Genomic DNA, 14,098 nt, shown 5'->3' with positions numbered 1-14,098 from the left:
GAAAATATTTCTGTGATATTTATCCATCTTAAAAACTTTTAAAAAATACACATAGCTTGGAAAAATTCAGCTCAATTCCTCCCCTTACCGATCTCTGCAGAGTAGATGGTGACCACGGGGCTGAAGGGCCCCTGTCCTTTGCTGTTGTACGTGCCAACTTTGACGTGAAACGGAGAGAAGGGCGCAATGCTATCATTGCGGTACACGTAGCGGGCAGCACCCGGAGCAGAGGTTGCCACATGAGTCCAGCTAATTTCTCCAAAGGCTCGGAAAGCAATGATGTAACCGAAGCTCTCGCCATTCTGTAGTTCTTCGGGGACAGGCTGAGAGTGAAACACAAAACTATAGTGATATTAAAACATATACAAAAACCACTCATGTTCACCCCGCCACTGGGTTGACAAAAAAAACCCAGCCATTTTCACGGTGCCTAAAGAAGCGGCATCCAAACCTCTCATTCCAGAATGTTTAAATGTTTTATTTTACAATTATAAGGTATTTCTGGGCAATTTCAAATAATGACATTTTTATTTTCATAATACTAGACAGGTTTTTAATTCAGATTTAGCTAAATAAAAGCAATGCAATACAAGAACAGCTATCGGACTCAGTGTTCTGTTTGTGCAGATGATGTCAGTGTCTCACATGCAGACTACTACCCCTAGCAAAAAAGTATGGAATCACCAGTCTTGGATGAGCACTCATTCCGACATTTTATTATGTAAAACTCAGATAAACAGCATGAAAAAATGATGAATTTTTACAAAAGTGCAACTCCTTGGCATTCAGAAACACTAAAATAAATGAAGAAAAAACATTGTGTCGGTCAGTAAATGTTACTTTTATAGAGCAAGTGCAGGGAAATAAATTTGGAATCACTCTATTCTGAGGAAAAAAAAATATGGAATCATGAAAAACAGACAAAGAAATAACAATCAAACCACATTACTAGTATTTAGTTGCACCACCTCTGACAGCTTGCAGTCTCTGAGGCATGGACTTGCTGAGTGACAAACAGTATTCTTCATCAATCTGGTGCCAACTCTCTTTGATTGCAGTTGCCAGATCATCCATGCAGGCCGGAGCCTTGCTGTGGACCATTTTTCCACCACTCAATCAATGGGGTTGAGATCTGGGCTATTTGCAGGCCATAACATTGACTGGATGTGTCTTTCTCCAAAGAATGCTTTCACAGTTTTTGCTCTATGGCATGATGTATTGTCATATTGGAAAATGATTTCATCATCCCCAAACATTTTTTCAATTGAAGCGATAAGAAAGCTGTCCAAAGTGTCAATGTAAACTCGTGCATTTATTGAAAATTCAACCACAGCGATCTCCCCAGTGACTTTGCCTGACATGCAGCCCCATATCTTCAAGGACTGTAGGTATTTTGATGTTTTCTTTAGGCAGTCCTCTTTGTAAATCTCACTGGAACAGCACCAAACAAACATTCAAGCATCATCACCCTGTCCAATGCAGATTTGTGACTCATCACTGAAAATAACCTCCATCCAGTCATCCACAGTACATGATTGCCTCTCCTTAGCCCATTGCAGTCTTGTTATTTTCTGTTGAAGAATCAATGATGGTTTCCTTTTAGCTTTCCTGTATGAAAATCCCATTTCCTTTCAGCGATTTTGCACAGTTCTGTCACATACATTGACTCAAGCTTCCTCCCATTTCTTCTTCATTTGTCTTGTTGTGCATTTTCTGTTTTGAAGACGTATGGCCTTTAGTTGTTTGCCTTGACTTGTAGATGTCTTCCTTGGACTACCAGTATGCTTGACTTTAACAGCCTTCCCATGCTGTTTGTACTTGGTCAAGATCTTCGATACAGCTGATTGTGAACAGCCCACATCTTTGGCTACCATACGTGTAGATTTACCTTCTTCAAGAAGTTTGATAATCCTGTCTTTGGTCTCAAGAGACATCTCTCTTGTTGGAGCCATGATTCTTGCCAATCCACTTGGTCCAGCAACCCTCCAAGTTGTGATGACTGTTTTGTAACTGCTGACTAACAAACAGATCTAATCTGAGGTAGGTGTCCAATTAAGGAAAGGAAATTGACTGGGTGTGTCCTTATTTTCTACTCAAAATAGAGTGATTCCAAATTTTTTTCCTCGGAAGTGAGTGATTCCATATTTATTTCCCTGCACTTGCTCTATAAAAGTAACATTGACTGACCACCACAATGTTTTTCTTCATTTCTTTTAGTGTTTCTGAATGCCAAGGAGTTGCACTTTTGAAAAAATTCATTACTTTTTCAATGTTTTTATTTGAGTTTGTTCTACATAATAAAATGTCGGAGTGAGTGCTCGTCCAAGACTGGTGATTCCATACTTTTTGCTAGGGGTAGTATGTAACTAAGAAATTACAACAGCTTCAGTCTCGGATTCAAGTGGACTTTATGACACCCACAAGCCAAATAGAACCAGAGCTTTGATTTAGGGAGAGACATAAAGGACCTCACTCAAGGATAAAAAGAGATTAAGCGTAGCTACTTTGAATAACACACTAGAACATAAGACTGATGACTTACCTCCCATGTGATGACCAGTTCAGATCTGCTCCCCCCTCCTCCACCCACATCACCTGGCGCTACATCAGGAACTACACAACAAACAAAGTTGGTATCTTCACATAATTCACAAAAGCAATTCGCAAAAATAGATGGTAGTAAAACCAAGAACTGTTTGCCCATGCAGATCAAAGTTTGAGATTTTCACGTTCACCATCTGAACAGGTTGAAGAATACGACAGTGAATCGTTTCCACTGTACCTGCATCCTCTGTCCTGGTCTGGACCGACACAGGGCTGGGTTCTCCTACCCCAACACTGTTCTTGGCCAAAACCCGGAACTCATACTCCACCCAGGCAATGAGGTCCACTACAGTGGCCGTAAGTGTGTTACCATCAATTTTCTCAGGCACTATAAAAAATGAAATTAAAAAAACAAAACATAACCACATCATATCCAGGAGCTTATAAAAAGTAGTAAGAAGCTAATTAAAAAGAGAACTAACTCAACAGGATGCAGCAAACCCCTAGATGAGGAATTATACTGTAAAAGGCATTCATTTATAAAAAAAAAAAAGTGTAACACACTTAGATCAAGACAGAAGGAGAGACTTCATGTGGAGGAGTGAAAAAGAGGGAGGTGACATAATGAACAGACGTGTCCACATTACATAAAATGTTCTTCAAACACCAACAATTGATTACAACTCTGTTCTTTATTCCTGTGTGGGGTATCAAACAGATCTGTTACATAAACTTGAGTCCTCTGTGCAACATTGGTGTCCTCCCTGTGCCTCTTTATTAGTATGATATAAATAATGCAATAGTAATTATAAAACACAAGTGAGAAGATGGAGCAAATTATAAAAAAATATTTTCACACACAACTAATTTTCTCATTTTAACAGCATTAAAACAAAAAAAATCTTCAGGCAAGTGGAATAATTTCTTACAGTGTGACAAAGAAGTTCTTAAAGGGAATGCTGTTTGTAATTTGTAATCTACCACAAATGAAGGGATGCCTTTCATAAACTGACAAGAATAGTGACAATTCAAACATATAATTCAATATCATTATATGCTTCACCCACTTCTTTCGTTCTTCATCACCTCAATCTTTTGCTGTGGTCCCTATGACCTGCATAATGGTCAAGTTTGCTGTGGTGAAAATGTTCTCAATTCATTGTAAAATTTTATCAAAAATCCCTCCTCTCAGTATGAAATATCCTGGCCAAATATAAACAGTTGATATAATAAAAAAAAGATTAATATGATATTTGAAAGCATGACCTCTCTGGCCCAAAATACACTTTCCAGTGGCTCCGAAAATGTGATTACAGTTCCGAATAATACAACTGACAAATCATTAAATCATCGTGTCAAGTAGTTTGACATCGAGTGTCATAGCGATGACTCTCAGGTGAGGTCAGGTTTTGAGTCTCTTTGTATGGAACAGCAAACTCCAGATCTTAGTAGACATCTTTTCAGCTCTATGCTATCAGGTTTTAGAGTTTTCTTTCAGTGACAAAAACCTCAATGCTGCTTTCGCTGTCATTGTAACAGTGTGTTTGTATGTGTGTGTGTGTGCAAATATATGTGTGTGTGTGTGTGTGTGTGAGTATGTGTGTTTATATTGTGTGCCTTTTGATCTTTATTATCCATCAACATGTCCATTAAACTATTTTATTTTTGTTTCTTTAGAAAAGATTAAAGTTCACCTCACTGTGTCTATATTGCAGCATTAGTTATAGAATTTAGATTTAGATGCTTTATTATTCTCCAACGGGCAAATTCTTTCTCCGTATTTGATCCATGCCTCGAGGAATGGGTTTCCAGTTTCACAATGCTTGCAGTGCGATTTAGAGTTCAGTATCAGCGGCCAGCAAAACCACAGCCAAATCAATGATACCTACAATACAACTTGGTAGAAGATACTGTATATGTGTGCGTAAAAAAAAAAAAAAGCGCATGCACGCACGCACGCATACACACACACAAACACAGACACACTCTCTTTCCAATTCTCTTTTCATGTAGGGTTTACTTCCTTCATCAGCAGTCTTTTTTAAGAGGCCAAAAACAAAAAAAAGCACGGAACTTGCATTTTGGATTTCTTTCCATTTTCACAACAGCAGATTAAGCGGGCGCGGAGGAAGCTCTTGGTTGATCAAACCCAGTGTGATATTGAAGAATGTTGCACCAATGTGCACACACACACACACACATAAAATTTAATGTGCATTGAAAATCTGGCAAACCCTCCTAGTGTATTATCAATAGGCAAAGCTAGATGTCATTCAGCCTTTACTGAACTACAGCAGTGGAACATTCTGGTGTGAGGACTGTCGTAGGTGTAAACCTCCTTTTAAGTGGTTCAAATGAGATCATGTCACATATGTTAACATGCAGCTCTCTGGAGTACGACCCAAAACCTCCACATCTAAATGCCCTTCGTTCACCAGCGACGCCTACATTCTGACCTCAAAGCTGGGGTTGTTCAGAATAATATCACACATGATAAAGATTAAATTCATCTTCCTACCTGTGTTAACCTTCTGCCAGCCCACGGTGAAGGGAGTCCTGGTCTGGATGAGATAATCTTTGATGGGGCTGCCATTGTCTTTGCCGGGACTCCAGGCCAGCTGGGCTGTGCTGTCTGTCACCTCCTCCACCGTCACAGAGTCTGGAGGACTGGGGGGGCCTGGTTCAATTACAGGCATAAAAACGGTGAGGCAAGAGCACATGTTGCGGTACGGGCTTGACCGAAACATGCCTACCAACTGTGCTTGCTCGCAAATACAGAAAAATGAAAAATATATGCAGCAAATTAAATTGTGCTTCAACAAGAGATTGCCATGCTTAACTGAAATTAATGTGGCAATAGATCAAAAACAATGAAAAGATATGAGTTTTATGATACGTTCTGCTGTTCACAAATAATTAAAGGTTAATTCAAGACTTATCTTCCAATATTCATCCAACTTGTAATCTTTCCCTGTCAGGATCTTCCTGGTAATTGATCAATGAAACAGCAGATGCGAGAAGACGAAGGCAGTCACATCAGAAGGTAAAAGATGAAAAAGGGCCGCGAAGCCCTCAAGAAATGTTTTATCATTTATTTTCATTATCCCACTACTTAAGCAGTGTGATGTTTTACTTTAGCCTGATCTGCTGTTTCCCATTCTAATGAATGTGTCGCCTCATCAGAAATAATAGACCACTGGAGACAGACGGCAGAATAATAACACCCCCAGCAGCTCTGTTCACACTGCTCATCGGCTCTGAAGTGGTCGCTAATCTGAAGCAAAACATTCTAATTATTAGCATTAAATTATAATTTTCCTAAACAGTCAGTGCTTTGCAATAAAACAATTGATTTTGTCTTCATGGTTTGTGAACTATGTAAAGTATTTAGCAGACTGTTAATAAGTAACTCCTGAAGTAAATTTTCTGTTTACAGAAGCATTTAACGTGCTGCCTGCGTACATTTGTTCTTGAAGGACTGACTTTACAGATATTGATCGCTGGAAAAGTCATTAGCAGCTCCTAACATAAAAAACTCTTTAATACACTGGGCTGATAAATACATATTATTGGAGCATGCAATCAAAGATCCATTCCTTATCCTCCTAATTATATTTTTGTTGGCTAAAGCAAGAGGATGTCACTGTCTTGTGGGATTCAAATAATCTTTTATTAATATCGACAGACTGTCCAGGAGTTTATTGTGGATTTGGCAAAGGGCAAACTAATATCTGGCTGCATTATGTATACTTCCAGAGAAGCTAATGTTATTTTTATGTGAACTAAATACTGTCAAAAAATGAAACTGAAGATAAACAGATTTTTTTGTAATAATGATTAAAAGCAGAGTTGTCTAGTGTTGTACAGACTGTGTTTTCGTTCACAGTGACTTCCAGGATGATGATGATGATGACGATGATGATGATGATGATGATGATGATGGTGTTGATGATGATGATGATGATAATACAGCTCACAATCATGATGCTATTTGTATGACATGACCTTCTCCTTAACCACCACTGGCTTGCGAAGTGTGAGAGCGACATCACAGAGTGGCATGTGAAACATTTTCTGCTGCCATTGTAAAAAACAAGAACCCAGATGATCATTCAAGAGTCTTTGAGTCAGGAGCTATTATCATTGACCTTCAGCGCTGAGAGAAGAGTGGAGTGAAACAGGAGGGGAAATAACACCCTGTGAAGCGACCAAACTGCTACCACTGCCTATTCATACAGGATCACACCAGCGTGTCAACGCCAATAACACAGACGATCAGTATTATGTTAGTGCAATCACAGATGTCTATTTACACTGACACAATTGTTATCACAAGTAGCTGAGTTCTGTATTGCTCACATTGTTGTCTTATTACAGTCGCATTATTTTAAGCACAAGTAAATGCAGTGACAAATAGCACTAGATTCTAAGTGGAGGTTTCACTGCTACTTCTCACAGCATGTAACCAAGAGTACACACAGGAACTTATCGAGCGTAAGTCTGGAACTATCTGTCCTGGAGATTTCTTCTTCCAAACCAAAATAAATGGAGGTGATATTTTTCACGCTCAAAGATTTAAACGGTGACATTTTAAAAAATTCACCAGCAACATCTCTTTCAGATTTGGTGTTCCTATTTCTTCAGATAACACATAGTAAACAGAAAAATTGGTGGCAGAAAGTAGGTTTTAATGAAGAGCATGTTCTGTCAGTTTTCCCGACGGTGGGAGGTGGGGTTGTACTGAAAAGATTTTTATCTCGTCAGTGACGGAAACATGAAAGTAATTCAATACAATTACAGAATGACTGTATTTAAGCGTCATTTTCTGATAATTCTAGTTTAGTTATGTAGTTCAATTTTATTACACTCTGCGTCTATTCCAGTAGAATGAAGGGTTCCTTTCACATCTCTGACAATTAATTGGAATTTTTTTAAGATGCTGTCTACTTTGGCCTCTTGGTTCTCCACCAGAACAAACAGCCTTCTCTCCTTTGAACTATTCAGAGAGTTTTATTATTTTTATTTATAAGGGCAAATGTTGTTTCACAAGAATTTCATTTAAAAAGAGTTTGGATTCAGTCAACCATAAATTAAAAAATAGACAAGCGTGAAATACTTGGAATCATCCATAACAAATGCTTTTCAATGGACATTTAAAAAGAAGTTATTTGAATTATATCATATAAATGTGGTTTCTAAAAATTTAAAATAAACTGAAGGCCTAAAATTTCCAAAATATCAATATTTGAAAAGTATTTTTTTCATTTAAGGTCTCAGAAACAAATCCCTCTTGCAAAATGAGGCATATTGTAACAATGGAAACTAAAACCAGAATCTGTCCAACAAATCCATCAGTACCAGATGATTAAGTTACTGTCAAAAAAACAAACACCAAACCAAACCAAAACAAGACAAAACTAAATTTACATAAGTTATATGTAAAATGTCAAACGAGGAAAACAACAAATGTAAATTACAGACAATGATCTACCTGGACTAAACTAAAGATGGGTTTGTTAATTAATTTTTGTAATTTGTTTATTGTCAATTAAACTGCATCACAAGATACCACTGGAGTTACACTCTTTGATGGTTTATACACTGTTTTTTTAGTAAGGTGTGGCACATCAAGTAGAAGAGTTCTGTGTGTCCTTCAGGGACAGAGGATAGGGGGTTTCTAAATGCCCCACTCCTGGCGGATTTAAAAATTTAAAAAATAACATCTAATCGACATATTTGCTGGAGTTTTGTGGTTGTGAATGAACAAAGTCATTCTTCATCCTCCGTGACTGGTTTGTTATTCAGCTTCATGCTTTGTTGGCCAACATTTGAAGCCATTCGATCCAAGCAATGAGACATCCGCGACAGCTGCCGTCAGCAGGAAGTGTAAATAATGCAGGATCTCAGTCAAAGACGAGTTTCTCTCAAGTCAATACCCGGGCTAATCCTTTTCCAAGGGTTTCTATTTGACAAACAGCTTCATTTCTACTTAGTCCTTAGCCATTTCTTTGAAAAGGAGCCCTTATTAATACTATTTGTCATGACAATCTTGAGCATGTCAATTTAAATTAATTAAGATATGGATCCAAATAATTTCAGTCCTTGACATCAAAAGTCATCTCTCCCCTCATTTGAAATTTGCTATATTTGTGTTGAGTCTATTCAAAGTATTGAACAACAGCAGGGATATCCCTCCTTTCACTCTGCAGTCAACACAAACCTGCCATCCTCCAAAACGAATCACAGAAGTTGTTGTATTTTCCTCTGACTGATGCAACTCTTGACAATTGTGTCTCTGTGGAGCTTCACATACTGCACAAGTGAGAGCAGATAGGCATCTAAACTTCCCACTGTCAAGTGCTTTGGAACAATATTGAAAATGTGGTAGGAGAGAGGGAGAGAGAAAACCCACAGATCGCTGATATTCCAATAATGTCACCCAATTCTGTGACATTCTCCTTCCAGACATCCCTGAATGCAATATAAAAGAGAAGCAAGCCTCTTTTATCAAATGCCATCAAGCAACTTCTACCGGAAATGAGAAGGACATGAAATCTGTGCACACTCAGATGACATTGGAATGATTTTCATGAGAATAAGGGCATTGTGGTTGAATTGCAATCACAGCTGAAATGAAACTCATTTGAGTTTAAAGCCTAAATGAATATTCTAAGCTCTGGAAGTCAGCACTGTTTATAATTCTCAGCAGACTACATCAATGCAACATCTTCATTTCTGTCTTTTCTTGCAACACAGCAGCTCTATTTGGTAACCTTTACAAATTCAAACATCCAAAACCAACTCTAACAGTTATTACATGTGTCCTGAAGCAGGACATGAACCCCACGTTGATCCATGTGGTTTCTGTGTGAATGAGAGGAAGTCCTTTGTCTGTTAAGGCAGAAAAGTGCTAAATAAATACAGTCCAATTTACCATCAAGTCTGGGCTGAATGTGTTTATTTTTCCAAATCCTATATGAAAATGCTGCTTTAATTAGTTGCTGCAGAGCAGACAGGAGGTTTTCTTACCTTTCACAATCAATACAGCCACAGCTGACAGGCTCTCCACGTCCGTGTCCACCACACAGATATATTTGCCAGCATGGTAAAGCTGAATGTTCCTTATCATCAGATCTCCTGCTGTTCTCTGCCGACGAGAGAAGGAGGTTTTATGTAGCATGAAAGATAACAGACCCTATGACAGCCTATTAAAGAATGTAGCGAAGCATATATAAGGTGCAGTAAATAGCACTGCCAAAAACATTTGCGGATCCTGCAGTTATTTGGCTGCGAGTCCACGGCGTAGAATCAAGTGTTTAAAAGGATATTTTACGCTGGAGATATTTTACACATATTGCTTGACAGCTTGTGCAGTCAAAGCCATATAAGAAAACATAATGAACAATTTATGAATATGACAGAACCTCTTAGCCACAGTGCCGACCAAGATGAGCTAAGGTGAAAAGAATCAAGGCAAAAATTGTACTCAGCAAGAGTTTTGTTTGTGACAAGGTTTCCCTTCACTATTTCACTTGCTTTTCATTTGAGTTCATCACCATGACCTCCACAACCTGCTGCAAGATGCCACAAAAAGACATTAGTGCTATTGTGTTAAGTTGTTTTTGTTCAATTGATGAGACACAAAAGCTGTATGGATTCCACCAGAGAGGACACCAGTAAGCAGCACCCCAGTGAAGACTTTCTTCTGGTATTGGCAGGGGAATGTGACAGTACAGCCATGGGGTTTTTAATTATGGAAATTAAATTCCTTCAAGCACAAAGTTAAGTTAAAATCTCTTTGGACTGGGGATGTTCTGGCATTTCTGGGGAAGCGGCCTCCTCTCTTAAAAGAACATCGTCAAGCACAGAGGGGGAAAATTGTTAATCTCAATAGGCAAGACGCTGTTCTCAGAGTGTTTTGTCATTTTGGGGTTCCTTTAAGAGACACCATTAATGATGCGTATCCCCCTTTTGTTAAGAGGGGCTGTGCAGCAGGCTATGTCATAGAGGGATTTAAAAATAATTCTACATTTGGTAAAAGTATTAAAGAGTAGAGCTCTGGTGAGAGAATTGTGCTGAAAAGGATGACAACTTGCCACAATGGCTGAGTAACAACCACATTACCCACGTGATGGTTTTAATGTCTGGAGTTTATTTTGACATAAGCAACCATTGAATACAACTGGAGGCTTAGAGTTTGTTGAATGGGTTCCTTCCAAAGATTTTTACATGCCCACAGCTCATCACAGGGAATTTTGAGAATCTGGACAGCATCAGAAAACTAGCCACCAGACATGTCATGATGTCAAACTGCAAGCTGTCTCTCTCAACTAATCTCCCAAATGAAGTGAAGCAAGATGGGAAGGAGGTGTCAACTGCCCATTCGCACATTCTTAAAATGTATGACTGTGGGCCACTCACCCCACCCACAAGCTCAAAGTGACCGTCTCCCTTGGTGATGAGCTGTCCATTGAAGGCCCAAGAGAAAGACACGTCGAGGACGGGGTCGCTAACGACCTGGCAGGATAACACGATGCTCTCGCCCACGATGATCTCCATGTCCACCGGCCCCTGGGTGATTCTGGTTGGATCTGTCCCAGAGAACCAAAAAAACAAAAACAAAAAACAACAAATATTAGAGATAAAGTAATTTTTACCGCCATCAAAAAAGTAATGTTTGCAGGCATGGGTTTGTTTGTTTAATCACTTTCGTCAACCACCAGGATACCTGCAGGAGAAAACACTGGATTGAAATATCAAAAACAGAATTATAAAGGGGATGAAAAAAACCCAGAAATGCAGCCCAACCCACACATACTCAAGGGCCATAACAAGAGCAGCACTTGCATGCACTTGTGAATATGTCAAACATATCTCTTCTTTAAACCTAAATATCACCCACTTGTTAGTGAGGTATAGTTTTCAAGCAACACGTAGACAGAGGGAAGATCAGCACTTTTCCATCACTAAGTAATGCTCTTATTTCCAGCAATAATGGCCTTGGATGTCAGACATGTCACCCAGGAAGATGAGCATGACTCAAATCCAATAATCTCCAGTCTTGAGCTCGAGTATTTTTTTTTAATGTATTAAATTACAGAACATGCAAGCTAACTATTTTTGTTTCACATTAAAGGCAAGAATCTGAAATTGATTCATTTATCTTGCAGTGTGAAATAGGTTCAGTAGATAATGCTGAATTGCAAAAAGATAATGGGTTAGTGCTTTTGTAAAGGATTCCCATCCAGTTACATAGTTTGTTTGAGCATAGGCAATAGGTGGAAGGATTTACACAACAGTTTACAGTAAGTATGTTTGTCTCATAAAGGTCCAACAACTTCTTAAACTAGATTGTATCACATCTTATTTGCCATTTTTTCAAAATTTATTGTGGAAAGACAGTGGAGATCACTGTTAAAATGTGGCTGTAAGAGGGCACAAGACAGTGTCTTATTGTGCTCTTAATTTGCCGGTCCTGAGCCCGAATGAATACAGATGGTCATGTCAGGAAGGTCATCCGACGTAAAACTTTTGCCAAATCAAATATGCGAATCAAATCTGTGACTTCCATACCGGATCGGTCAAGACCAGGGTTAACAACGACCGCCATCGGTGCTGTTCACCAACAGGGTACCTTTGGAAATTTGATTACTGTTGGTTGAAGAAGGAGAGGACGAAAGTGTGTTCATAGGATGAGAGGGAACAGGAACGCTAAGAGTATAGGACAGAGAGTAGCGACGTTGAATGTTGGAACAATGATAGGAAAAGTAGACAGGATGTAGAGGAGGAAGGTAGACTTACAGTGTGTTCAGGAGACCAGGTGGAAAGGTAGCAAGGCTAGAAGTTTAGGAGCAGGGTTCAAGCTGTTCTATCATGGTGTAGATAGGAAGAGAAATGGAGGACTTATCTTGAAGGAGGAGTTTATTAGGAATGTCCTGGAGGTAAAAAGAGTGTCAGATAGAGTGATGAGTCTGAAGGTAGAAATAGAAGGTGTGATGTTCAATGTTGTTAGTGGGTATGCTCCACAGGTGGGAAATGAGCTGGAGGAGAAGGAAAAATTCTGTTTGGACTTTGATGAAGTGATGCACAGCATACCTAAAAGTGAGAAAGGCATTGGTGCAGGCTTCAATGGACATGTTGGTGCAGCAAACAGAGGAGATGAGTAGGTGAGGGGCAGGTTTGGTATCCAGGAGAGGAATGCAGAAGGACAGATGGTGGTTGACTTTGCAAAAAGGATGGAAATAGATATAGTGAATACTTTCTGCCAGAAGAGGCAGGAACATAGGGTGACCTATAAGAGTGGAGGTAGGAGCACACAGGTAGACTACATCTTGTGTAGACGGTGTAACCTGAAAGAGATCAGTGACTGTAAAGTAGTGGTAGGCGAGAGTGTAGCCCAACAGCATAGGATGGTGATATATAGGATGACTCTCTTGGTGAGGAAGATGAAGAGGTCAAAGGCAGAGCAGAGGATGAAATGGTGGAAGTTGAAAAAGGAAGAGTGTTGCATGATTATTATTAAGGAGTTAAGACAGGCTCTGGGTGGTCAAAAGGTGCTTCCAGATGACTGGACAACTACAGCTAATGTGATCAGGGAGACAGGTAGGAGAGTACTTGGTGTGTCATCTGGAAGGAAAGTAGATGAGGATTTGGTGGTAGAATGAGGAGGTACAGGAGTGTATACAGAGAAAGAGGTTAGCTTAGAAGAAGTGGGACACTGAGAGGACTGAGGAGAGTAGACAAGCTTACAGGGAGATAAAGTGTAAGGTGAAAGTAGAGGTGGCAAAGGCCAAACAAGGGACTTATGATGACTTGTATGCTAGTTTGAACAGTAAGGAGGGAGAGACTGATCTATACAGGTTGGCAAAACAGAGAGACAGAGATGCAACAGGTTAGGGTAATTAAGGATAGGGATGGAAGTCTATTGACAGGTGCCAGTAGCGTGATGGGAAGATGGAAAGAGTACTTTGAAGAGTTGATAAATGAGGAAAATGAGAGAGAACAAAGACTAGAAGAGGTGGCTGTTGAAGACCAGGAAGTAGCAAAGATTAATCAGGATGAAGTGAGGAGGGCACTGAAGAGGATGAAGAGTGGAAAGGCAGTTGGTCCTGATTATATACCCGTGGAGGTATGGAAGTGTTGAGGGGAGGTCACAGTAGAGTTTCTGACTGGGTTGTTCAACAGGATCTTTGAGAGTGAGAAGATGCCTGAGGAATTGAGAAGTGCGCTGGTGCCCATTTTTAAGAACAAGGAAGATGTGCAGAGTTGTGGCAACTACAGAAACAGAAAGCTGATGAGCCATACAATGAAGTTATGGGAAAGAGTAGTGGAAGCTAGACTACGGGCAGAAGTGAGCATTTGTTAGCAGCAAGATGGTTTCATGGCAAAAAAAAATTACTACAGATGCAGTATTTGCTTTGAGGATGTTGATACAGAAGTACAGAGAAGGCCAGAGGGAGCTGCATTGTGTTTTTGTAGATCTGGAAAAAGCTTATGACAGGGTGACCAGAGAAGAACTGTGGTATTGTACGAGGAAGTCTGCAGTTGCAGAGAA

At 39.5% G+C, this 14,098-nt stretch overlaps 1 protein-coding gene across 1 annotated transcript in view; it reads right to left on the bottom strand.

Moving 5' to 3' along the window:
- Positions 1-14,098, bottom strand: part of LOC137613104 (contactin-3-like) — a 40,884-nt gene that overhangs the window by 7,972 nt on the left and 18,814 nt on the right. Inside the window, exons 13-18 of the mRNA XM_068341975.1 lie at positions 10,966-11,135; positions 9,574-9,691; positions 5,063-5,221; positions 2,783-2,932; positions 2,543-2,613; positions 89-323 (exon numbers count right to left, since the gene is read on the bottom strand). Of these exons, the coding sequence (XP_068198076.1) occupies positions 89-323; positions 2,543-2,613; positions 2,783-2,932; positions 5,063-5,221; positions 9,574-9,691; positions 10,966-11,135 (903 nt within the window). The remainder of the gene's footprint in view (positions 1-88; positions 324-2,542; positions 2,614-2,782; positions 2,933-5,062; positions 5,222-9,573; positions 9,692-10,965; positions 11,136-14,098) is intronic.

This window comes from Antennarius striatus, chromosome 2, assembly GCF_040054535.1.
Source record: "Antennarius striatus isolate MH-2024 chromosome 2, ASM4005453v1, whole genome shotgun sequence".
NCBI lineage: Eukaryota > Metazoa > Chordata > Actinopteri > Lophiiformes > Antennariidae > Antennarius > Antennarius striatus.
This window is presented reverse-complemented; position numbering and strand designations above follow the sequence as displayed.